The sequence below is a fragment of the Malania oleifera genome, chromosome 7 (genome assembly GCF_029873635.1).
Source record: "Malania oleifera isolate guangnan ecotype guangnan chromosome 7, ASM2987363v1, whole genome shotgun sequence".
Taxonomy (NCBI): domain Eukaryota; kingdom Viridiplantae; phylum Streptophyta; class Magnoliopsida; order Santalales; family Ximeniaceae; genus Malania; species Malania oleifera.
The window spans coordinates 23,878,008-23,905,139 of NC_080423.1; the positions used below are offsets into that span (position 1 = coordinate 23,878,008).

The window sequence follows — 27,132 nt, forward strand, 5'->3', positions numbered from 1 at the left end:
ACAAATCAGTTTTTGAAGAAGCATTTCTTGTACACAAATTTATTGTTCAAATCACTTGTATTTGCGGTTCAGGTTGTGAACTATGCCAAGTGAGGATATATCACTTGGAGAGGTGGCTCCTCCTATAAGGAGTGGTGTAACGGGTGGGTCCACCCGAGTGAAGGAGTGTGTATAAGGTGGCTTCGCCTTATTTGAAGGAGTGGATTGTGGAAATCCTCAAGTGGTTTGCTTGAGGTGAGGACGTAGGCAGGGATAGTCAAACCTTGTAAAAAACTCAGTGTCGTTATCTCTTTCGCTATACTATTTAAATTTCCGCACCTGTATGTTTACATTTATTTTGTAATGCCCTCGACCTGCCTCCTGGGCCCAAGGTGCTACTTTAGTGACGTCTATGTACCTGATACCTTATTCATCATATATTAAACACATATACGCAGTAAAAATAAAATACAAAATCCTCAAATTACATTATTAGAGTTCTAACTATCTTTATACACAAATATCTCCATTTTCATATAATTACATCCCATAAAACTATACGAAAATAAAATATTTGTCCATACATGAATTTAGAATAGTGTTCCCAAGAGCGGGGGTGAATTGGGTTAATTAAAAATTTTAAATTCTTTTTAACTTCTTACTTGTTTTAGTGCAACAACAAGAATTTAAGTAAATCAATCAATTTATAATCACAACCAAAACACAACACAAAGTACTAACATTTAAATAATCCAATCAACCACAATATTAAAATCAATCAATCAATCAATAACTTGATGCTTTCAGCTTTTGGCAGTAGCCCTGTGTTTATATGCAAGTCCTGTTTTGATTTTGACTTGAAATGCGCTCTCTTAACCAAGATTTTCGCAAATTAACCAACATACTTCCTTGTGGGTTTCCGCAAAAGGTTAATTAAAAACGTACTTTCTAAAAATAAGAGTCTTCTCTGAATTTTTACTTAAGCCCTACAATCAGCTATGCATTCAACAAATAAAAATATCGTGCAAAAAATAAAGGGTAAAGTAGAGAGAAGAACACCAAGTTTTTACGAGGTTCGGCTTATCCCCAGCCTACGTTCTCGCCTTTGACAACTACCAAAGGATTCCATTATATTAGTTCCTTTGTCGGGCGGAACAACACCATTACAACCACTCTTTAATTAGGCTAGAGCCCACCTCTCCAAACGATATTCCCTCGTTTGGTCCAACGATCCAAGCACTCAAATCATCAATGAATCTACAAGACAAGATTTGAAACAAGGTGTACAAGAGATGCTCTCAAAAGAGCTAATTAGTACAAATTCAGAGCTATATACTTCAAAGCAAATCAAATATGAAATTCATATTGAAGCCCCAAGAGTATATCACTGAATGATTCTTTCAATGGATGAAAGAATTTAGAATTGTAGCACAATACTAGAGATTAAGAGTCAGCAAAGCCTCAATAATTTCTGTGCAAGTTGAGAGTGAGAGAGCCCTTGAGAGTTTGAAAGCAATTGCGAGAGTATGAGAGCTATGTTTGATTATTGGTTATTGAATTAATTGGTCTTGAGGGGTATTTATATATTTAGAAAAGTATCTAACTTGTTTCCCAAGTTTACTTGGAGTAGTGTCCAAGTTTTGATCAGGTTTGAGCCTCAAGTAATTTATTTTTCAACAATATGTCCGTTATGAAATTTAAAATCTACCTTGTGGCAGTAGCCTGAGAGCTTCTAGTCAGGTGCCTATAATTAAATTACATAGACAATTTTCACAAGCAATAGGGTGGCAGTCGCCTGTCACCTTGTGGTCAGGCACCTGTCACTGAATTTCTCAGTTTTAATAAACAGACAGAAGGGTGACAGCAACCTGAAGAAACCTGGACATGCTTCTCAAAATACTTCGTCAAGCACCTGTCAAGGTCCAGGTAGTAGCTTAACGACCTTCTGTCTATGTATTTTAAAAACACTTAATTGGTCAGCCTACTGACTATTTTCACTCAGACTCCTGTCAAGAAAAAATTATGATTTTTAAAATATTTTTGTACTAACTCTCTTTGCTTCTCATTTCTTGGAATGTCAATTTGTTTTCTTTAAAAAAATATGTTCCAAGTGTTAAGAATAAGGTCTCTAAGTCTTCAAATCAAGAGTCGTAAGCCTTGGTTAGGCCAAAAATACACATCACCTACATAAATTTACACCACTAGCTCGATTCCTCTAGCCTGCTAGACTCGATCTCTAGGATTTTCTAAAAAGACAGTTTGTAAAGGAGGGGTGTGGCACAACTCAGTAAGGGAAAGACTAAGTTAATGTCAGTATGTGGCCGGCACACATTTAGTGTACAGAAAATAACCAGTTCACTAAGTAGATAAACACATTTATAAAATCATTCTTATTTAACACTCACACACATAATTAGCCAAGGATAGAGAAGATTACCTGCCCATATAAGTAGCTTCCCTCTGCCCTAATACCATTACTGCTACTAGGGCACTCACCTTTCTCAGAAATCCCTCAAAATTATCTTATTAATTATTCGTATTCATATAAATTAATAAATATGCATATAAGACACTCCCTGTGACTAACACACCATTTACTTCCCCCATGGGACGGGTTGTGCCGCCCAAAGGCTGGACTATTGTCTTGGGGGATCCACCCAAACAATAGTCATATGTATGACTCACTCGAAAAATGAGCAGCTCGGAAGCTATCCCAAGTATAGGAGTTCTGTAATGTAATATTAAGCCCAAGGGCTAGATCGTCTCCTCAGGGAATGCGTTTTAATCTCTAAGTTTACGTTCTCCCAATCGAAAATAAAAATGCACTGAACTTGGTTCAAATTTGGGGTTTTTCAGAATTTTGGAGAGTTAAACAAAAACTTAAATTAAAGTCCTAAAACTAGCATGCTTCAATTTAAAGAGTACGTAGGGATGGAAACTCTAATCTACCTAAGGGAACATCGAAACACGCGCTCATTAAAAATGGTAACATTGATCATGAAATTAAAGCACATAATGGAAACTCAATTAGACACAAACACACATACTAAAATCGAACCTTTAACAAAACTACGAAAATTAAATCAAGCATCATGTTGTAAACGCAAACACAAACTCAACGAGAATTCAAAACACACAAACAATACGGAGCGCGATAAAAATATAAACTTAAATAAAATGGACCCTAACTAAACCGGAACTCAACAAAAAGAGTAAACTTTCTTGAAAAAAAAAAAAGCAACTAATTAAATTCTTTAAAACAAAGAGAAAAAAAACACTTTTATTTATTTATTTATTTATTTATTTCATAACAAACCCAACCTTAATCTGATTAAACAAATAACTTAAACAACGAAAACTAAATACTAAAGCAAAACACACTAACATCATATTAATATTCAGTCAAATACTAATTAAAGAACAAAAGATAGAGAAGCAAAACTAATAACTTAAAAATTAAAATAACAATCAACTACATAAAAAATTAAGAGAGAGAGAACAGAGAGTGGCTCGGTTGTTTTTTAAAAGCCTGGGAAGATGATGGCCTCTGCTGCTATATGTAGCTTAGGAGGCAGGTATGAAGCTGTGGAGACTGGAGCAAGATGTAGGAAACAGGGCTGGTGCTTGGCAAGCTGCTGTTGGTGAAGCTGTTGCGAACAGGAACTGCTGTGCGGTGGAGCTCGGCTGTGCTCTGTGGTTGTAGCTGGCCGGGGGTGAAGTTGCTGATGGTTCTGCAAGGTGGCACTGCTGCTGCTTGCTAGTATTCTGGCCGAGGCTGTTGTGGCACTGCCGTGTGGAGTTGCTGGCCGTGCAAAGGGCTGAGGAGGAGGCTTGCTGTGGTGGGTGTGTCATGGGTTGCAGCAGAGGGGCTGCTGGTGTGCCACGAAGCTGGGGCAGCAGGTAAGGAACAGGGAGAGGGAGAGACTACAAGAGATTAAGGAAAATAGGGGAAGAAGGGAAGGGAAACAGAGAAGGAGCAAAGCAGCAATTGAAAGAAACAACACAAAACCAAAGAAGAGGAAGAAGAAGAAGAAGAAGAAGAGAAGAGGAGAGGAGAGAAGAGCTTGGTGCGCAGGGCACGGCTGGGAAAGAGGGGAAGAGAAGAATAAATAGAGATTGGAGAAGAAAGCCCTAGACCCGGATCTAGCCAACTTGACCCGGTAACTTGACCCGATTTGTTGTACTTTTTTTTTCATTTTTTTCATTCTATATTCATCGCAAATCTGACCCTCCTGAAGCCCGTATCTCAAAAAACTCAAAACAAAAAAGTTGTAGATAATCCTTTCCTCTTTCTCCAGAAATTTGAATCGTCTCGATCAGAGCTCAGAAGGAAAAGTTATGCACAAAATAAGAACAAGTGTCAGTTTTGGTTCTCGGGAATTTTCCTGCGACAAAAAAATACCAAAACTTCATAAATAGTGCAATAAAGTTCAAGAATGATGATTTTGGCACTTTATTAAAATATTGGACAATTTTGGACATTTAATTAAAAATATAAACCGTAAAGCTCGGGTTAAACGTTCAATTACGTAGTTTCGGCGCGTAATCAATGTACTCTCTATTAACATACTCCGAGGATCCCGATCTAAAACGATGGACAGGAGCACGCCATGCATTTTGACTATCTCCCGAACATAGAGTTCTGCCAACTTAGACATGGAGTAACTGGTTCTAACCGGAATAAAATGGGCAATCTTTATCAATCTGTCAACAACTACCCATATGGCATTCTACCCATGCACAGCTGAAGGCAATCCTGATACAAAGTCTATCAAGATATGCTCCCATTTCCACGTAGGGATGTCAAGTGGTTGAAGTGGTCCCACTGGCCTCTGGTGTTCTGCCTTCACCTACTGACATGTCAAGCATTGTCCCACAAATCTGGCAATCTCCCTCTTCATGTTACTCCACCACAACAATTCACGCAAATTTCTATACATCTTCATGCTACCCTAGTGAACAGTATAGAGAGAGCGGTGAGCTTCCCCCAAAATTGTCCTCTTTATCTCTACGTCGTCTAGCACAGTATGAAATCTGAGAACTCTATCCTTAGAAACATTAAAGTCTATGTGTTGTTCATCCTGTATCTTCTCTACAATCTCTATCGACTCTACATCTTTCAGTTAAACTGTTCTGATTCTCTTCTGTAAAGTCGGTTGAACCACTAGACTAGAAAAGAATGCCTGATGATTCCTTTATACCAACTCTACACCCAACTTCTCTAGGTCCATCATGATCTGGTGCAAAGTCATAACTGCTGAGGCAGACGTACCCCCAGATTTCGACTTAATGCATCGGCTACCACGTTTGCCTTTCCTGGGTGATAGCTAATGGTGCAATCGTAATCCTTTATCAACTCGAGCCATCTGTGCTGCCTTATATTCAACTCCTTCTGGGTAAAGAAATACTTGAGACTCTTATGGTCAGTAAAGATCTCGCACCATACACCATAAAGGTAGTGTCACCAGATCTTTAATGCAAACACAACTGCTGCCACTTCCATGTCATGCGTAGGATAGTTCTTTTCATACTCTTTCAACTGGTGAGATGTTTACACAATGACTTTCCCCTACTGCATTAGAACACAACCAAGTCCCTTCTACGATGCATTACTGTAAATTACAAATCCACCCTCACTTGATGGAAGGGTCAACATTGGGGCAGTGACTAAATGCTGCTTCAACCCCTAGAAGCTCTGCTCACATTCGTCGGTCTAGTCAAACTTCACATTCTTCCTCGTAAGTTGTGTCAAATACCCTAATAATCTGGAGAACCCCTCAACAAACCGACAGTAGTATCCGACAATACCTAGGAATTTTTTAACTTCTTGCACATTCGTCGGCCTTGCCTAGTCAACTACAGCCTCTACTTTGCTCGGGTCCACTAAAATCCCTTCCTTGGATACCACATGACCCAGAAATTTAACCTGCTCTTGCTAGAATTCACATTTATTAAGTTTATAAAATAGCTTCTTTTCCCTGAGCACCTAAAGTACTAGTCTCATATAAGCTTCATGCTCCTTAGGGCTCCTCAAGTAGACCAGAATATCTTCTATGAACACAATAACAAACTGGTCTAAGTACTCGTGGAATATCTTATTCATTAGATCCATGAATAGTGCTAGAGCATTCGTCAATCCGAACGGCCTAATCAATAACTCGTAATGGCCGTACTGAGTTCGAAAAGTAGTCTTCAATACATCATCTGATCTAACCTTCACCTGATGATATCCAGATCACAGATCAATTTTAGAGAAAATATGCATACCTCAAAGCTTATCAAACAGGTCATCAATTTTGGGTAATGGGTACTTATTTTTCATTGTTACTTTATTAATCTCTCTATAGTCGATGCACATCCTCATCAACCCATCCTTCTTCCTCACAAATAACACCGGTGCACCCTAGGGTGATACACTCGGTTTGATAAATCCCCTGTCGAGAAGCTCCTATAACTGCTCTTTTAGCTTTTTCAATTTAGCTGGAGCCATTCTATATGGGGCTTTGGAGATTGGTGTTGTCCCTGGGATCAAATCTATTGCAAAGGGCTTTGGAGATTGGTGTTGTCTCTGAGATCAAATCTATTGCAAACTCCACCTCATGGTCAGGAGACAATCCCGGTAAGTCCTTTAGAAAAACATCTGAGCACTCATTTACCACAGGAATATCTTCCAACTTGAGCTCCTTCTTCGACATTTCCTTCACAATTGCAAGGTAACCCTAGCATCCCCCCAAAAGTAACCTCTTCGCCTAGATAGCAGAAAGGATTCGTGGTGCCAAACACACACACGACCCAACAAATACAAACTCATGCTCCTTAGGAGGTCTGAATAGTACCTCCTTCCTGTGACAGTCAATGTTCGCGTAGCTAGATGCTAGCTAGTTCATGCCTAGAATAATATCAAAACCATGCATATCAAGGACTATCAAGCTAGCAGGTAGCACTCTCCCCTGAATCTTTATTGGATAATCTCTCATCACCTTGCTACATGAAATTAGGATAGCTTCCCAGGAGGAGGGGTGATTGGAATTTTAAAAATTATTTCAATTTTAATTCTTTGTTTAATATCAACAACCACAACAAGTAAATATAAAACAATTCAACCACAACCAATCAAGATAATCAAAAACTTGATCTTTGTCTCAATAGTCCTGTAATGAATGCTGAATTTATGTAAAGCCTGTGTTTATTCCAAACTCACAAGTCTTCTTTATGTTTAGCTTTTAAACAAACTTTCAGATTAATAAGTTTCGGTTGATCAACCAATGTAGTCCCTTTTGGTTTCCGCAATCAATGCTGATCAAACTAAAAACAAATTATCCTCTAGTCTATTTAACAACTAAACACTTAGAATTAGCAATTTAAAAACATACACGCAGATTGTAAGTCTTTGTTGAAAAATTAAAGAGAAAGGAAGAAGAGAGATGCAAGATTTTATGAGGTTCGGCTTATACCCAGCCTACATCCTCGCCTTTGGCAAACCACCAAAGGATTCACTAGTTCAGTTCCGTTGACGGGTGGAACAATACCGATTACAAACACTCCTTTCGATAGGCTAGAGCCCGCTTCTCCAAACGATATTCCCTCGTTTGGTCCAACGATTCTATAGCCCTGAATCGTCTATGAATAAGAACCAAGATAAAGAATATTTTGTGTACAAGAAAACACTCTCACAATAGAGTAGGTTAGTACAATCATTCAGCACAATAATACTTCAAAGTAATTCAAATATAAAAGAATTTGAAGCTCAATACTCAATATGGATCACCAAATATCTTCCAATATATGAAAGATTCTAACTTTGAAAGCTTTGCTTCAGAGTTAGAATTAGTAGCAATTTAGTAGTTGAACACAAGAGAGTTTAAGAGCCTTTGAGAACTCTGATTGCTTGAAAATTACTTGGTGTATCAAACCTTTGAAGATTGGGGCTATTTATAGATGTTTAAAAGTAATTCCTTACCCCCAAAGTTTCCTTGAAATAGTTTCCAAGTTTTTTAAAATAATTTTGTCCAAAATTTTCATTTAAAAAATCTTCCCGTTGAGAGTTTTTAAACCAACGTTCGAATGGCAGTCGCCTATCATAGAACAAACTCACAACACAGAACACTTAAAGTTGCCTGCCAAAACCAAGGCAGTCACTTGGCATGACCACCCAAGCGCTTGGCATGTTTAAGGCAATCGCCTGTCTTGCTGCTGTCTCTTTGAAAAATCCTTTACTTAATTTGGCAGTCACCTGCCACAATAGGACAGTCGCCTGGCCCTTCTATTTTTCAAAGATTTTCTTTTTCAAAAACCCTTTATTTTCATTGATTATAAAAGTATTCTTTAGAGTTTTCAAAAATATATTTCTAAATATCTTTGAGAGCTTCAAATCAATTTATACTTGAAATTAACTTGAAGTACTTACATTCAGAACATCCTTAAAAACATAATCCTTTGATCTTCAATCTTGTTCTTCCATCATCTTTGAGTTTTCAATATTTTCTTTGAGCTTTTACCAAGTTGTCTTTATTCCTCATGCTCTTCAAGATCTCTTTTTAATCCATAAGCTTCCTCATGCTCTTAAGCTTTACTTTTTCCTAAAAAACTTTCACTTAAATCATATTAAACATATCATGATTTGTTATCATCAAAATAAGAATTGTAAGCCTTATTAGGCCAATACTACATATTAACACTAACTTTGTCAGTGTGTCCATTACTAACTCAGTCTCTAATAGTTTAGCCTTTAACCCACATAATTAACAAATCTCTGAGACACAAATGAGTGGGTTGCACTTGAATCAAATAATACAACGACACTATCTGACAGTATGGAAATAGTACCAGTCACCAATTGGTTGGCGTTCTCCGCATCACCCAGCACAAGGGAGTATAATGGCGCTTGAGCCATACCCCGTTGGTGACCACCTCGGGGTGCCTGGTTGCCTCCCTAATACTATGGCTGCAGCGGCGTGTAGTTCAACACCACGCAGCAATCTCGTATTTGATGTCCTGCCTCTCCATATTGGTAGCAGACAACTGGTCCTCCCCTGCACTCGCCCCAATGCCTCTGATGGCATCTGAAACAGATAGGACACTAGGGACCCCCCTGATGGCCTCGATACCCCATCTCCTGTCGCTGGCCCAAGAAATTACCAAGCCGCTTCTATGAGCCCCGACTAGTACTGGTCTGAAACCCATGAAGTAAAGGACTCTTCTTCTGGTTCACCACTCTCTCCCCATCCTGAATACTGGCCTCAACTGCCATAGCCCGGTTCACCAACTCAGAAATGCTTTGAGTCAATAATGCCACCACCTGTGCACGTATTCCCTGTCTCAATCCTCTCTCAAACATTCAGGCCTTCAGTGGCTTGGTCGAAACCATGTGTGGAGCAAAATGAGATAACTCCACAAATTTGGCCGCATACTGTTGCACAATCATGGGCCCCTGAGTTAGTTGTATAAATTCCTCTACCTTAGTTGTGCGGATGACAGCGGGGAAATACCTGTCAAAGAAAACTTCCTTGAACTGGCTCCAAGTGATAGCCGCCAGCCCTGGGTACTACTCCTTTACCAGTTTCGCTAATCACCACCATCTCTTTGCTTCCCCCACTAGTTTGTAAGTGACATACTTCACCTTCTGCTCTTTTATGCACACCAGCACCCCCAATAGTTCCTCTATTTCCTAAACCCAATCTTCAGTTGCGATCGAGTTCAGTTCTCTTGCAAATGCTGGCGGATTTGTCCAAGTGAACTGCTAAAATGTGCAGCCCCCCTCAATTGGTGGCTAATCCTGCTTTTTAGAGTCCCTCATGTTCTCCTTTCTAGCCTGCTGCGCTATATTTCGCAGCACAGCTGAAGCATCAGCATCATCCTCACTAGAGGTATCCCCTCCAATCACAATATCTTTTTCCTTGGAATCCATCTTGTAAATAGGTTATAACTCAACTTAGAAATTTCACATTTAACATAATTAATGCAAATATGGATTAGTGGAATTGATATAATATACAAGTTCTAATTTAATAGTTCATATTCCCATTCTATCACAAAACCATTAAAGTAAAAATCTCCATCCTAACATTAACTTCACACACATACCCACTCATCCTTACATTCCACCCTAAATTTTCTGAGTTCTAGTCCCTCAACCCAGAAACAAAACCATCGATGGATTTACCATGGTTTTCTAAACTCGCGACTGATTCAGAAAATCACAGAAGTTCATCAAAAGAGTTCTGCTTCCAAGCTTCCAGACCAAAACCCATCTTAACCTACCCACTCCTATCCTTATTTTATCTCAACCTATACTTTGATAATTATCAATCATCAGAGTCTGCAGAACCTAGCAAACCTAAGCTTTGATACCACCTGTAACACCCCCGACTCGCCACGTGGGTCCGGGGTACTACTTTAGTGATGTTTGTATGCCTGATTCCTTATTCATCATATATAAAACACATATACACAACGAAAATAAAATACAAAATTCTCAAATTACATTAACAGATTTCAAATCACATAATTACATCCTATAAAACTATACAAAAGTAAAATCTCTATCCATACACACCACCTGCATAAATTTACACAACTAGCCCGACTTCTTTAGCCTGCTAGACTCGATCTCTAGGATTTCTTGAAAAGACATTTTGTAAAGGAGGGGTGACGCACAGCTCAGTAAGGGAAAGATTAAGTTAATGTCAGTGTGTCACCAACATGCATTTAGTGTACTGAAAAGAACCAATTCACTAAGTAGATAAACACATTTATGAAATCATTCTTATTTAACACTCACACATACTCTAGTAACCCGAAGAATAATAATAAGAGGGAGAGAAAATAGATACAGAAACAGAAGGAGGCTGTAGACTTCGTCGACGAAATTGCATTTTGAGGGAAATAAAAATTTCAGAAAATTACCAGGCTTCATCAACGAACACAGGGTTTCGTCGACGAAGGTTTAAAGAATTTCGTTGATGAATTTACTGAAAGACTCGTCGACGAGGTGACGTGTCTCGTTGACGAACCTGGCCCCATAAATAGTGGAAACTCAAGATTTTTATTATTTTTCACCGAGCTCTCTCTCTCTCTCTACGTCACTCTCTCCCTTCTCTCTTCATTTTTGGCCTCGCCAGTCGCCGGATCGACGATCCGAAGCCACCATAATTCTTCTAGCGGAGTTCTCTGCAAATCTACCGGAGCAAATCATCGGGAAAATAGAGTTGGATTTCATCCCAAATTTAGGGTAAGGCCTTTTAGTCTCTTTTTGGCCTTATGGCAGTTATAGGAAATGATATAGGCAGAAAAATAATGATATTATGTTCTGGAAAATATTGTTTTCAAGGTGTTTTGTAGGAGGCCTTGCGGGTGTTAGGCTTGTATTCCCTAGGGGCTTTCCAGTAGTCAGGTAAGGGAAATATGCTATGCTAGGTATTTCTTAAAATACTATACAACTTATTTACTTATAAAAATTATGTATTTAAGTATGGTGTGGCTTGTGAATATGAATATGGTATGGATATATGTTTTACGAATGTTAGTTTCATGATTTTATGAATTTCAGTATTATGATTATGCAAATTTTAGTACCATGATTTTATGGATTTTAGTACCATGATTATACAGATCTCAGTACCATGATTACATAAATATCAGTATTATAATTATACAGTTTCAGTGTTATGATTATTTAGTTCTCAATATTACGAGATATGAATTACAGTATAGTTATGCAACATCATGGTTATTACGATTACTTCAGAATCATGGTAAATCAAATAGATATGTATAGAAATGTATTATATGATATCAAACCCTGTTGGACTTGCAACTACAGAGCACGGTACCGTTGCTACAGATATTATGTTACTTTATGAGTGCAACCACCTATTTACGTGGTAAGGTCGACCACCTATACCCTTGAAGAGGTTAGACTCCCCATCTAGATATGGGTTGAGGTGGGCAGGTCGACTGACAGAGTACAGTGATTTATTCCTAGTTGGACAGTCAGGGTAAATCCAGCCTATAGGCCGCACAACCTTGTCATGAGGAGGCAAGTCATGACACACAAATAGTCATAGGGAACAGTTTCAGTTACTATTACATACGTACGGATTTACAGAAACAGGGACCCTACTTATGTACACTAGAAGTATTTTGAATTATAACCTATAATATTGTTATGTTAAACAACATGGAAAGGGGTGATGTATTTTATTATTTATAGTATACTTTTGCAATCAGTTATTCATGTTTATATGAAAACAGATTTCATGATATATAGTAGCTCATTTGCCACATACTAGTAATAGCATATTTCTTCTTACTGAACGTTGGCTCATCCTAGTGTTGAAACATTTTTCAGGTGATCCAGGTAGGTGAGCAGACCAGGCTCGCAGGTTGAGGCGCGCCTGTAGTGCCCTGTCAGCAAAGTGAGTATAGTGGAGTATTTTTGTATACCCTAGCTAGCTGAGGGTATTTTGGGGAAAAACAGTGATATGTATATATTTTGAGAGACATGTAGAACTCTGGTATTGCATGGTATTATATATATATGTTCAACTGATAATGTCTATGTGATTTATGCTTCTCGCTGTTTAGGTTTATGATTGGGTTTATCCCAGTATGGTATCAGAGCATGTAGAACATTTGTGTAAAAAAAAAATCAGCTTATTAAGCGGGTCATTACACATACAATTAGCCGACGATAGGAAAGATTACCCGCCCATACAAGTAACTTCCCTCTGCTCTAATAATATTACTGCTACTAGGGCACTCACCTTTCTCAACAAGCCCTCGAAATTATCTTATTAATTATTCGTATTCACATAAATTAACAGATATGCATATAAGATACTCACTGTGACTAACACACCATTTACTTCCCCCATGACACGACTTGTGCGGCCCGAAGGCTGGATTATTGTCCTATGGGATCTTAGACAATAGTCATCTGTACTCTCTACTAACATACTCCACAGGTATATGCAGCTCTAGTTGCTGGTCCAATTGCCCTTACCTAGGGGGTACATTCACCTCACGTAGGCTAATCGGACAAGGCCACCCTACACCTCTCAACACAGGTGTGGGCACACACGACCACATAATAAATCCCTAGCAACGGTACCGTGCTCACAATACACTGATCCCCAAGGTTCCTAAAACATATCATGCAATTTAGATAATAGAAATCACCATTTAGAACATCAATTCACATATATTTCTTGTTATTACAACCCCCCCCCCCCCAGCCACAAACACAATCTGGCTCCCAGCCATTTAAACAAAACCCCGGCCCTCGTCCGTCATGTCAAATCCCTGCATTATTCATAAGTATTTCCAGTATTTCGCAAACAATTTCAGTATTTCACAAACTATTCAGTATTTTAAAATCTCAAATCTAGATATACAATAATCCATACCAATTAAATCATTTGCCACATGATTTCCACATTTTAACATAACCATATGAACAAACAAGTTTTCCACCGTTCATTTTATTCAAAAATACCATACCATATATCTTAGATTTGTAAAATTCATTTCGAACGATTGGTTTTCAAAATAACCTTTAAATTATTAAATAAATAAATAAATAAAGATATATATATATATATATATAAACATAACAATTAAATTGATTCAATTTCTATAAACTTACTGACTTAACTTAATCCCCTTACGTAATTCCTGAAAAGCCTAATAAAACTCTGACCTACGCCCCACGGCGTTCAAAACCCCTGAAACCCTGAAATTCAAACTTTACCATATTATTCATCACAATTCCCAAAGTAACTTTTCCAAAAATCCCTTTAGGTTTTGAATACCCTAAATAGCCTATAAAAGCCTAAATTATTAAACTTACCCCGATTTAGGATTAGTATCCCGCAGCTCCAACTCAAAAACCCGCTCCGACTAGATTATAGAGAATCTCCCCACGAATCTCTTGGTAGTTTCTATTCGTCAATTAAGCTTAAAATTTAAGAAAAATTAAGGTAAAAATGAGGATTTACCTTACCGCAGGAAATATGCCTACGTTGCTCCCACGATAAATCCGCTTCGGCAGGAATGTCGGTGGTAGAGATAGGAACCCTACAGTACTTTTCATATTCCAATCGGCTGAATATTGAAGAAGAAATTGAGGAGAGTGGAAGAGAGGAGACGAGGGAGATGAAAGGGGTGCTGCCTCTATATCTGTTTCTTGAAGGATCTTAGGATCCTTCAGGTTATAACATATCTATATATATAACATATTTTATTATAATATAATATAATATTATTTAATTAATACTAATTATTTAAAATTTAAAATTAATTAAATTTTAATTTTAATTTTAAATTTTTTTGGATCACTATATATTTTGTTGTGATTGCTTATATATTATTGTGATTGTTTTACATACATGCCTTTAATTTTGATTGGGATATTATTTGTGAATCGGTTAAATAATTAGCAAAAGTTTTTAAAAATCTAATTCACCCCCTCTCTTAGGATCACACCAATCCTCACAAAACATTCATTGGATTAAAATAAGCATAATAAATTCATGCATACAAGAGGAATTGAGGGCACTTACCTTCTAGACCTTCCTCTTTCCTACCTCTCTTCTCTAATAATAGAGTTCTTCTTTCTTTAGATTTTGCTACCTTTTGAAATTTGCTCAATTGCTTTCTCCTCTGCCTACCTTTGAATTGTTTTCATCCAAGTGCTCTCTTTCAACTGACTAAAGACGATTTTATCCCAAAATCTCTCTACTTGCTCTTAATGTCACTTTTCTTTTTCTCACTGATTTCTGCCCAAAGTTTCCTCCTACTTGATGTCTATTCACAACTATTATTTATAGGCCAACTAGTATGGAAACTAGCTCCCTAGGAACGAATGTGGCTAGCCATGAAAACCAGCCATATGGGGAAAGTGATGCATGGGGAAAAGGATGAGACGGATGTTTCCCAAGAGCAGCATGTGGGAATAGATGGGTTGTTGACTACCTCTAGCCCCAAAGTGGGCTCCCACTTCAAAAAAAAAAAAAAAAAAACCTACCTTAATCACTTCAAATAAGTCCATGAGGGGCAGCCATTTCAAATAGCCCAATTTTGACCCCAATAAGCAATGGATCCACTATTTTACATCAAAACCCTTAATGGACTTTAAATCACAAAATTGGCTCAAAATGCTTAGGCTTAGACATGTGAAACTAACTTTGAGACTTTTCATGCATGCAGGTGAACATACATGAAGAAAGTCCAATGTAAGTAGCCCGAATAATGAAGCTCAAACTTCCTTTACATATTTTATTTTGCCTTTTGAATATTGTACTTGCGATGCACATGGATAAATGAATATAAAAAAAGAAAACAATTTGTACAAAAAACCCCATGAATGAAATTTCACTTCAGCATAGTGAGGTTGAGATAGTCAAAACAAGAGATCCAATTAGGTGAAGACCTTACATGGCACCTTTAACTAATGACTAGAAAACACTCAAATTAAAGAACAAAATTTTTAAACCTCTAAAGTTTTGTTATATAATGACTAGACAAAATGAGTGTCTACATTTATTAAGGGATTTATCATGTCATTTTGGATCCATTTAGAGTATAATTATACTTTGACTTTATAAAGTTTGTGTGAATTTGCAAATTTTAAGGTAATTGCATACAGATGGTCGATCAATCTTTGAAGGCAGCCGACTACTCAGTCCAAAGACCAATATCTGACCATTTTGTTTGAGCTTTTCTTGTATTTCAGTGATGTTGATGAGTCAATGCACTCTCTGGAGTGCATGGTTGAGTCTGATTGTTGATATCTTGATTTAGGTTTCATGGTTTTTCTACCCAAAAAAAATAAAAATAAAAAATCACTTTCTTAAGTGTTTCAAATATTTTTAAGAGTTTTTCAAGTGTTGAAAACAAATTCTAGAATAACTGCCTGTGATGTGGCTTTTAGGTAATTTCCTAAGTTTTTGAAGTTTGTTTTTCGATATGTTTTCAATGCGAGTTTGTGAGTCTTCCACAAAAAGAATCAATATTTTGAAGTTAAAATTGAATAATGACATTTCTCAAAGTAATCACCTATGAAATAGTTTGAGTATAAAAAAATGTCAGTGTTTCAAAGTTAAAATCGAATAATGACATTTCTCAAAATAATCACCTATGAAGTAGCTTGAGTATCAAAAAATGTTTTATTTCTTAATTTTAACTTGGTTTTAAGGATCTACTTTTGTAAAGAGTTCACTAAAAAAATTCAAAATTTTCAAATAAAACGAAGATTTTTCTAGCATAGACTTTAAGTGTTTTCAAGAATCGTCAAAATGTTCTTTAAGTAAAACTTGAAAATATTTTGATGAACTAAAAATGACTTAATTTCTCTCTGAATAAGAAAGAGACAATCTATATTGGTAGTTTAGCCTAATAATAAAAAAAACAAAAATTCTTTTCTTCTTTTTATTTTCTTTTTCTTTTGAAATGTTTGTGTGAATGTTTAACTTTTTTTTGGAAAGACATCGAAGTAATAAAGTCTTCATGAGGTTGAATTCTCCATATGAACCTTATGAAAACTTTTTTGAATATATTTTGGGCAATGAAACTATTTTTGCAAAAAGAACAAAAAAGCAAAAGAAGCAGAAGTCTTTCGTAGGCCATTGATTGCCCTTCAAATAATGATAGATTGACTTTGTCTAAGAGCAAGGTAGGTCGACCGACTTTGAAGATGATTGACCGATTATTGCAACCTTCCCTTTTTTCATAAAATTTTGACAATCCTCATTACAAAAAATTAATTTTTTTCTTGAGAAAAACATATACACTCATATAAGATATGTACTGTTGTCATTCATAAAATTAATGTTTTAGGATACTAGTCGCTTAATTTCATTAGAAAGAAATTAAAAAAATTACCTTTTCTATTTACAACTGCACTCCCGAACCTAAAATCTTTCAAAAATATTCTTTTATTTTTTTTAAAATTAAAATAAAGTGATAATTTCATTTTTTAAATAAAAAAATTAATTAGATACTTAATGACTTGATTATTTCAAGTGATCACTAAATTCGTTTGCAAGTAAATGTATTAAAATGAGAGACAAACACCCTCTTTTTAAAGTGCACATCATTGCTTGTGACTCTCTTCTGGTGGCGGGTGCAAGCCGGCCCTGGCTAGCGGGCCCACTGCTCTTCATTTCCACCCACTGACTAGGCCGCTCAGGCCGATCCGGTAACTCGCGATCCAACCGCGGATTCCCACATTTTTTGTGGAGCAGGCACTCGCCCTCTCCTGCAATGCCAAGTGGCGCGCCTTGATCCTAACACGTGTCACATATCCTCGAGCCGTCACTTTCTCATGACCCCAATTGCTACTCCACAATCCCGCGGTGTACAGAAAGAATTCACTCGTCGAAGTGACTGTAGCAGCTTCACTGGTTCAAACTGCTCGTAAGTGTTTGCAAACCCTAAAAATAACTATTTAACCACTTGAATCTCTATGCTTATAGCTTTGTGTTGGCGTGTTTGAACAACCTGATATGATTGAAACATCTTCATCTTGATGACTGATTTTTTGGTGCTATTGCATGACAAAAGGTGACAAAATGGATAATTCATGACTCAATGACGCATTTTGTTGTCTGGGTTTGCTGTTGATTGGGGCATTTGTTTGAAGATGAATTCTGTAGTCTGTCTTCCCGCTCAGAGAATGCCCTTTTGTCTCTCTTTAAGCTTACTCAATTGGATTTTCAGTACCAAATCCAACAGATGTACTACGGGGAGGCAAAGAATGGCGGATGAGTTAGAGTGATAACTGTATTTCACCCCTATGGCATTGTGCGCTCAAGCGCAGAACTCAATTGTTTAAGCATCAGAAGAAGTGTGCACGGCACAAAGTCTTATCCATTGCTGAATAAGGAATCAAAATTAAAAGAGGGGTCAGAAAAGATGATTTATGGTTCTGGATACGAACTCATTAGGAGAAGATGACACTCGTAGTTTTCTCTTTTTCCTTCCCAAAATTTATATTGCAGTCCTTGGTATACTCTCTAGTCTCTGCATTTTCATACCGAGGGCAAACCTACTGTTGCGTTATAGGGAAAACTGTTTAGTTGAGAGGAGTTGACATTTGGTTAATTGAGGAGCTTTTGTAATCCTTCTAATTTGTTGCGGTTCTTGAATCAGTCTTCCCATCAGCAACTTTGTAAAATATTTTTGTAATTTGCCTTATAAATATTGTTTTTCTTAGATTTCTTTCTTTTGATGTTTTTTTTCCTAATGGATACTTAGATTATACTTCGTTCTTCCACTAGTAATTTGAACATCTCATTACTTTCTGTTTTGCCTTAAAACAAATTCCCTTTTTTTTTTTTTCTATCAAAAAAATAAAATAAAATAAAAGCGAATGCCTTTTTTGAATTGATAAGTGAATAGTCTGAGCCGAGTCTTTGTTTCATGTTTCTTGGTGCTGGGCTATGGAGTCTAATTTTCATTTCAATTCCTTACAGATGAAAGTTTCGCCCCTTATTGAAAGTTGTTGACCTTGTGTACTTTTCACTGTCACATGAGAGCTAATACATTTGCTGTGATAATGAAGCTTCTGAATCTATTCTTGTGTTTCATTGCTTGGCAGGAGTAACTTTTTAATATGGAGTGCCACATGGTTGTTACTGCAAGGTAATAATTCTGTGTATAAGCGTGTACATGCATAGACAATGACTAACGAAGCTTGATCAAGTTGGGTGCCCCGGCCCTAGTGTGACTGCAATTTTATTTTGCTCCAAGAATAATATTATTATATTGGAGAATAGCACCCAACATTAATATGTAGTTAATATGTTTCTAAATAGAGAGTTTTCCTCTAGGAAATGTCTTATGGAATTGTAATTTTTTTTGGAATATTACTTTACAGCACATCATGGCTTTTGGCATTGTATTGCATATAGGTATGCATAACAGTTTTCTGTTACGGTTTGATATAACTGTGAAATTGTATGACAAAGAGACAAGTATAACAAACAGTGTTTATGAAAATTTAACATGTTCTTATTTTGTTATTTCCCCTGGAGGGTTCATTTTTCCAGATTCCTAGGTCATTAAGGAAACAAATTTACTTAAGAGATTTTGAATACAAAGTTTATAGGAAACTAACTTAGGATGTTAATGATGAATTTCCAAGTGCTCAAATTCATATTGATGGAATTTTTTTTGCTAGTTTCTTATTCAGATTTCCTTTAAGAAATAATCCCTGTTGGTGAAAAAATTCAAAATACTTGGATTTGAATAAAACTGTGTTATTTTGAATTTCTAATATGGTGTCATCCAGCCTTTTAACTTGAATCACCTTAATGATTTCAGAAAGTGTGTTTTATTTTTTCTCTAGAAACAATAGTTTTTTTTTTTAATGTTTTATTGATGCAATCTCTTTTCTTGGTCATGTCAATAAATTTCATTATGTTTGGCCCTTTCAGATCTATTTCTTTCAACCTTTTCCCACTAGCTTTCTTGTCCACTTTACAAAATCAATATAGAGTTCTCATATGCTTTTCTTTGTTGTACCTCTTTCCCATCCCTAGGCATTCACTTTAATGATTTTGTCATTGCTACATGTGTTTTCCGTTAACCTGTTAATTGTATTTTATTCATGTGATGACAATCTTATTTTGTGCTCTTTTTTGCTATGTTATTTTGAAAATATTTGTTTTACATTATTTTATTTTATTACTTACAAGTACTATCCATTTGCAATATGATTTGGCAAATTAAGCGGGAATTTTTATTTTAAAGAGCATTTGATTTCAGCTTGAACTTAATTTAAAAAAAACAAAATCTCCCACTCCATTGTGTGGTTACTAGTTGCTTGATTTTGAGCAAATTAGTAGACTAGAGGTGATTGATGCAATTGTTAGTATCCTGCTAATGCCTGTGAGTTGGTGAGATATCATTTCCTCGCTTCTCTTATTCCCTGAATGGGGAGTGAAGGGGGAATCAGAACAAAAGGGAGGAAAATAAAAGAAAAAAAAAACCAAGAGGACCAGAGAAAAGAAGGAGAGGACTTATCTTTGATTGGATGAAGGGCAGCGACGTGCCACTGGAGGAGCTTTTTGTGTGGCAGTGAGAGAACCTCTTGTAGTAGACAAAAGTATATTCTGGAGAATAGGAGTTGAGGTCAACTATGAATTTGATTTTGCAAATTGCCTACCTTTTTTTTTTTTTACCTTGCTTTATTTTTTAGGGCCATGGTAGCACTAAAAATGGTTCCAATGATAAATTGGAAGTAAACCAACTAAATTCGGTTGTAAAAAATGCTACCTAAACTATCATCAAAACAAAATCTAACTGAACTAATTTTTTAGGTTTGGTTTGGTTGTGTTCTGGGTAGGCCAACTTTACATTGTCAGAATTGTAAGCTTAACAAATGGCCTAATGCAAATATATTTTGAAACATTTATTGGCTTTTAATTTTAAATATAACAAATTTATTTTGGAAAAAACCATGAATTATAAACTCATTATTTCAACTAAAAAAAAAAAAACTAAAAAAATTGTGGATGTTTAATTTGGCTGACTTTTATGTACTTGATTCATTTCATTATTGAGTGAGAGTTTCCCCTGCCTGCCAATCAATTAAAATTCAACAAAACTCAAACTGTGCTGACTTCAAAATCTGAAGTTCAAAGATTCCAACTTTGTGTAGATACAAATTAGTTATTACATTTTTTGACTGGGTTGAGTATGAAATTTTTTAAAAACCTTGAAAATGAAAGTAATAAGTGTTAAATGATCTTAATTCTTAATTAATTTAAGGAGTATGTAGTTCTAAATATTTAGACCTTTAAGTCAATGGTGTCTTAATCTTACTACTTCTCAAACATGCAATTTTCGGTTCAAATTTTGATAGGTTTTGTCAAGTTGGTTTGATTTATATATGTTTTGGGTGCAATTTGCTATGGTTAAATTTGGTTCTTCTAACTGTTTAGTTTGAACTGTTTATGATTCAATTCATTTATTTTTTCCTTTTTTTGATAGTAAAAGAAGAGATTTCATTAGAAAGGGAAGAATTTACAGAGAGGAGAATAAGACATCTCCTATAAAAATTCTGGAAAAATCCAGAAAAAAGTAACTAAAAACACACAAAAATACTTTGAAAAAAAAAAAAAAAAATTCCTCCAATCTTGCTTAATTTCTAAAAAACTCACTCAAAGCATTCAAAGCCAATGTGCCATAAAGAGGCCAAGTAATGAATCTTCTCCTAGACCAGCTGCCTCTTCAAATTTTTTTCCTTGAAAAAATCCTTGCATTGTACTCCAACCATAGACCCCACAACACTGCAAGTATTTCACATTTCCACAAAGCAGCCCTATCTTTCCATCTTCCAAAACCCTCAAAAGAGATAGCCAACATTCACTGTCGCTGGACAAATCCAAGCTTCTCCCAACATGCCATGTAATTCATTCTAAATGCTTCAAGCAAAATCACAGCGTAAGAACAAACGAGGAGCCATCTCAGTATTCAAATAACAAAGCGCACAAACAATTAAAGATAGGCCTTTCAAAGGTCTCTTGATTTGCAACATATTATTAGTATTGATTCTATTAAGCATAGTCAGCCAAATGAAAGCCTTAGTTTTTGGGAGAGCTTTGGCCTTCCAAATACATGAGAATAGAGGAAAACAAGAGTTGGAATTGGTCAAAAACTCAAGAAAAAAATGATTTACAAGAATATACCCCCGAATGATACAAAGTCCAAGGTTGAGTGTCTCTAGCTGAAGAAAGATGACAATTGTTCAATAACGATAACAAGGGGAAGAGTTCCATCATCTCCCTATCGTTTAAAAATCTTTTGAAATGGAAGTTTCGAGAAACCAGAGGCTAACCAAATTGACCACAAAGAGAAAGAAATCGGACTATCTTGCCTTGAGCTCAATCAAAATAGGCGAGCATAAGATGTGCATAGAACATCAATCCCCAACCATTGATCTTTTCCAAAAACGAATCCGAGAACTCTTCTCCACCACAAAATTAATGTGAGGAGTGAATAAGGGATAAATATGAGGAATAGATCTCTGTGGACTTTCTGAAGAACATAGTAAACTAACAATGGTATCCCATACATTCACACTCAACCCATGCTTGCTTCTAATGACTTTATGCCAAAGGGAATGATCTAAGGGAAAACACCATATCCATTTAGCTAGGACAGCGATGTTTTTAGACACCAACTTTCCAAGACCCAACCTCCCTCCATTTTTGACTTGCATACCTCCTCCAACTCAACTAAATGATCTCGAAAACCCCCAGCTCTTGATGATAAGAAATCTCTCATTATTTTCTCAATCTTATTTGCAATCCCCACTGGAATTTTGAAAATTGACGAATAATATAAGGGAATGCTACATAACCAAGCCTAAATAAAGGTGATTTTGCACCCAAAGGAAAAGGGTCCCCCTACCAACCATCGAACCTCTTGGCCACTCTTTCCACCACTGAGTTCCAAAATTCCAAGGATCTAGGATTGTCCCCTAAAGGGACCCCTAAGTAAGTCAAAGGCCACTCTAAAAGGCCACGCCCCACCTCAAAAGCCTGCTCCCTAACACACGTAGGGGACACATTAATATTTGCTAGACCACTTTTCCCCAAATTTATTTTAAGCCTCGACACCCTCTCAAAGACATGGAGGATACTTAACATACATATGAAAGAAGGCCTATGATCGTCTAGAAAGAAAATAGTATCATCTGCAAATTAAAGATGAGAAACCACCATGCCCTTTCTTCCCACTTTCAAACTTTCAATCCTTTCAGCAGACCCTGATCTACAATCCTATCTACCATTCTACTCAAGACATCAATTACTAGGATAAATAGAAAAGGGGAGAGTGAGTCCCCTTGTCTAATGCCTCTTGAAGAGCTACACCAAGACTTAGGTTCCCTATTGACAAGAGCCAAGAACCATACATTGGATAAACAACCCCTTTACCGCTGACGCCACCACTCAACAAAATCCTTTCTCATAAAAAAATTTGTCCAAACAACTCCAACTAACTTTGTTATAAGCCTTCTCAAAATCCAGATTGAATATGAATCTCCTCTCTTCCTCCTTCGAATCTCCTCCACCACCTTATTAGCCACCAAAATGACATCCACTATCTGTCTATTCCCCACAAAGCACCAAAGCTTCGGTTTGGTTAGGTTCTTTGATTTAGGTCAATTTGTTATACCCCCTGTGTTGTTTTGGGGTTGGAAAAAAAAAGGGGGGGGGGGGGGGGTTGCAGTTAAACAATCCACATGTGCCTCCTAATGAAGCTCTTTAGTCTTAATGAATGAGTTATGATGGGCTAGTCTGATTTGTTTTAGGAAAATAAGAGCTTTTGAGTGTTTCTACCAAATAAGAGCAATTCACTTACTTTTGAACCAATTGAGAGGTTAGGCCTCATCCCATTTAGAGGCTACATAGTATAATCAAAATCCCACCTAGTGATCTGCACTTAACACTTAATTTGTCATACATGAAACCATCCCTTTATTATTTAGTTGGAGGTAGACACATTTACTATCTTATGGTACAATACCATCTTGGTGCTGCTAATGGCTACAATATGTTTTTCCCAATTTAATAGTCAAGTTCAGCTTACTCTTGGACCTTTTTTTTTGTTGAATGCATATTAAGTTTTATTCAGCGCTTCTAACATTTTTTCTCATTTTAAAAATTTGTTTGGTTGTGATGTCAATAGGTGGTGTGTTGACAAACAAGTAGCATGGTGTTCTTGGAAGCCAAGAGACTTAAATACCCAGAGATTTCAATGTGTTATGGCTACCCGGAATATAAGAATGGCTCTTCAAAGGTTAAATCATTGGGATAGACCCCCTATTGGAAATCGATATCTGCAATATATGCCCTTGAGAACATTTTCCTTGCTTGCTAGTTTGGAGGAAGAATTTTTATCATCACAGCCCAAAGATTATTCTAGCGATGATGAATGTGCTCTTGAGGATTCACATGAGGAGCTTCTTGATCAGCCATTAAAGAGTGATGAGGTAAAGTTAATATTCTTGTGAGATTACCACTTTACTTAAAAGCTTAAGTTTTAAATTGTGGGCCAACAATTTATATCAAGCATTCAAGCATTAACACTCCCCCATATGTGCACCCCTATTGCATGTGAGAGATAAATGAACAATGACATTATTAGGAGCACAATAACCCGTTGACAAACTTGTGGTAAATATGGACAATAAGCCTAGAACCTGGGACTTCCAAGAAACAATGCTTTTGAAACCATGTTAGATTACCACTTTACCTAAAAGCTTATGCTGTGAGGTTGGGGGCCGGCAACATATATCAGGCCTTCACAGTTCTCATGGGATTCTATTGTTTTTAATTTTCAATTCTTTTTTAAAAATTTTTACAACAAAGAAAGAAACACTAAATGCATATCCTGCTTTTTTATTATGAGTGGTTTTTCTGAAAAAACTGCCTTTGGTTTACAGTATTTTAAATTTTGGAAATCGTGATAGTTATGGAATTTTAATTAGTGTAGGGTTATCTTGGGTATCTTTGTTTCTTAAGGGTTGCTTTGAATATATATTATTTAACCATAAGGCATGGTCTAAAATCTTGGTAGTCTTAGATCTTGAAAATAATTTGAACTTTGTAATGTTATAGCTCTCTCATATCATGATTTACGTAATGAATTCAAGTTGACAATTTTTTAATGGGCAACAAGTAGCTTGCAGATTATATTTGATTTTTTTTTTTTGCATTCTTTTTGTAATTTTCTTATTTTTAAAATATATGTATTTTATTTTATTTTTTTGCATATTTTTATAGAGGGCATCTTTGGGCCATAAGGCTCCCTGCTTTGCAAGGGTAGGGGGAGGCTTGTCACAGTGTACGCAGCCTTACCCCTGCTTTTGTGCAGAGAGGCTGTTTCCTTTGAGTTGAACCCGTGACCAACTGCTCACAAAGGAGCAACTGAGAAACCTTACAATTATCCAAGGCCCACCCTCATTTATTTTTGCATATTTTTATCTAAATGCAAAATTCTCAAAAGACTTCTGTCCCAATGCCTTGAGGCTTATGCCTTTCCTCTTAAGGTTTAATGCCTTAGCCGTTTAAAACATTAGATTTACTTAATGATAGTAACATCACTATATTCGTTGATTCAAAATTCCCTTGATTATAGTTTTAACTGCAATGAAGGTAAAAAAAGCATAATTTAGTGATTCTTTTTTTCTTTTTTTTTTCCTTTTTCAATGGTAAGATTGCTCCTTTGTGGCCGGTTGATCATGGGTTCTAGGCCAGGGAAACAGCCTCTCTGCATAAAAGTTGGGGTAAGGCTGTGTACACTGTGATAACGCTCCCCCTCCCTTGCAAAAGTGGGAAGCCTTTTGGCCCAGGGAAGCTATGTTTTCTTCTTCTTTTTTTTTTTTTTTCTTTTTAAATTCCTTGTTCTCTCTCTCTCTCTCTCTCTCTCTCTCTCTCTCTATATGGTTTTGAAATGGGATCAGTGCCTCTTGTAGCTCATTGAATCTAATAATCTTTCTGTTCTTTCTTTTGCTGAAATCTAGATCAGTGGGCTTTTTTGCTGCTCCTGGGATTTTGAATTCTCATATTTCATATCTCAAACTTTTTTATTAGATTTTATCTTGAATCATTTTTATCATTCAAAATTTTTTGGGTTAACATATTTAATTATTATTATTATTTTTACAAGCAACGATCTGGTGCCCTGGGTCCAACTATTTTAGTGGATAGATAGAGTATGGGCTTAGCACAAGAAAGCATGTGAGGTCGAACCCTATATTAATACCTCAACGGTGAGAGAGACCAGCTATGCGTCATACACTGCATATATGGAGACTATGAATTTAAAATTCAGTTCTCGTGATGGCCTTTCATTTTAGTGAGACTGGTGTAGTTTAATTTATTTTTTATTAGTATTTGGTATTACTATGTAGCAAAATTGTGGAGAGATAAAGCAAAAGCTCAAATGAGCAAAAAATCAAGCCGATCACTGAGCTCTGGTGTAAAATTTTTAGATTTCCAGCGCAAAGGGTAATTCCTTCTCCTAAGAAATTTCTGTTCAGCTCCTGCCAAAGACATCTGAACAGGCATAAGGGAGCCATTTTCTGCCCTTTACTCCTGCCTACTTCAATGTTCCTTGCTTTTCTGGTTTGTAATGTTGCAATAACAATACTTGGCACTACCCTCGTTGAATCACTGCCATATGAGCCTGCATGGCTCTCAGATCTTGAAACAATGGAGAATCAAATGATTTGTAGATTCCCCATCTCTTTTCCATGAAAGCTGTAGATGACGTGAATGATACCTCTTGTCCTTTGATTCTCCCCTGTTGGAATAGCCTTCCAAGTTGCTTCCTAAGAAAAGAAAGAAGCTTTACTGGGAAAACCAGCTCTCCATTCACCTCCTTCCTAGGGAAACATGACTTGATAGCTGGGGTGAGCATGGGTTGGATGGCCAGAGTCTGAAACCTACGCTTTGAAGGCTTGTGTTGAAAAACGTGGAATGTGGAACCTACCCTATCAAAGGTGGAACCTAGAACCGAACTGACATTGTCGGTCCCATGTAGGTTCTGTTTCTACCCTGAACATATAAATTTTGGCTGGTTCCAGGTTTTACCTTGTAAAAGAAGTAAAGAACCCATCAATAACCTGTATAAGGATATCGAATTTGTACTTTTTTTAATTTTTCAATTTTCTTCAGAGATTTTTCTTGCAAGATCATTTCAAAATAACATATAAAACTTTAAGTTCTAAATTTCTCAATTTGGTAAGTTAATTCGAGGATTTAGACCTTTAATATGTTTTCTTTTATTTTGTTTTGATATCTTCAAAATTTACTTCATAAATAATGTTCTATGAAAAAAAAAAAAAGAAGAAGCAAGCACACATAAAAATTTAGTTGCATCTGGTGGCTTAAACCTTCTTCCCATTGATTTACATCCCGAGTTTAAAAATCCTTTTATTTTGTTTGTTTTAGTAAAGCATCATGCAACTTAAAACTTGAAAACACCTAGAACTGGTCTACCAGAACCATTTCAAAACTGGCCTTTGTGGGTTGGGTGCCGGGTTGGTCCTGAGTGGCTGACCCCTAGAACCTGATGACTGATTCTCAAATATTAGAACCAGAAACTTCCTGAGTAGGCTTTTGAATTGCATCATAATTG

General features: G+C 36.5%; 1 protein-coding gene across 6 annotated transcripts in view; it reads left to right on the forward strand.

Annotated features, from left to right (window-relative positions):
- Window positions 1-17,088: 17,088 nt before the first annotated feature.
- LOC131159633 (protein PTST, chloroplastic) overlaps window positions 17,089-27,132 on the forward strand; it is a 68,320-nt gene continuing 58,276 nt past the window's right edge. For 2 of the 6 annotated variants that reach the window (XM_058114678.1, XM_058114680.1), the window contains exons 1-3: window positions 17,424-17,984; window positions 18,578-18,621; window positions 23,677-23,980. In XM_058114678.1, coding sequence (XP_057970661.1) covers window positions 18,593-18,621; window positions 23,677-23,980 — 333 coding nt within the window. In that variant the 5' untranslated portion in view covers window positions 17,424-17,984; window positions 18,578-18,592. Of the gene's footprint in view, window positions 17,395-17,423; window positions 17,985-18,577; window positions 18,622-23,676; window positions 23,981-27,132 lie in introns of those variants that run through there. The other 4 variants (XM_058114674.1, XM_058114675.1, XM_058114677.1 and 1 more) reach the window with 3 other exon arrangements.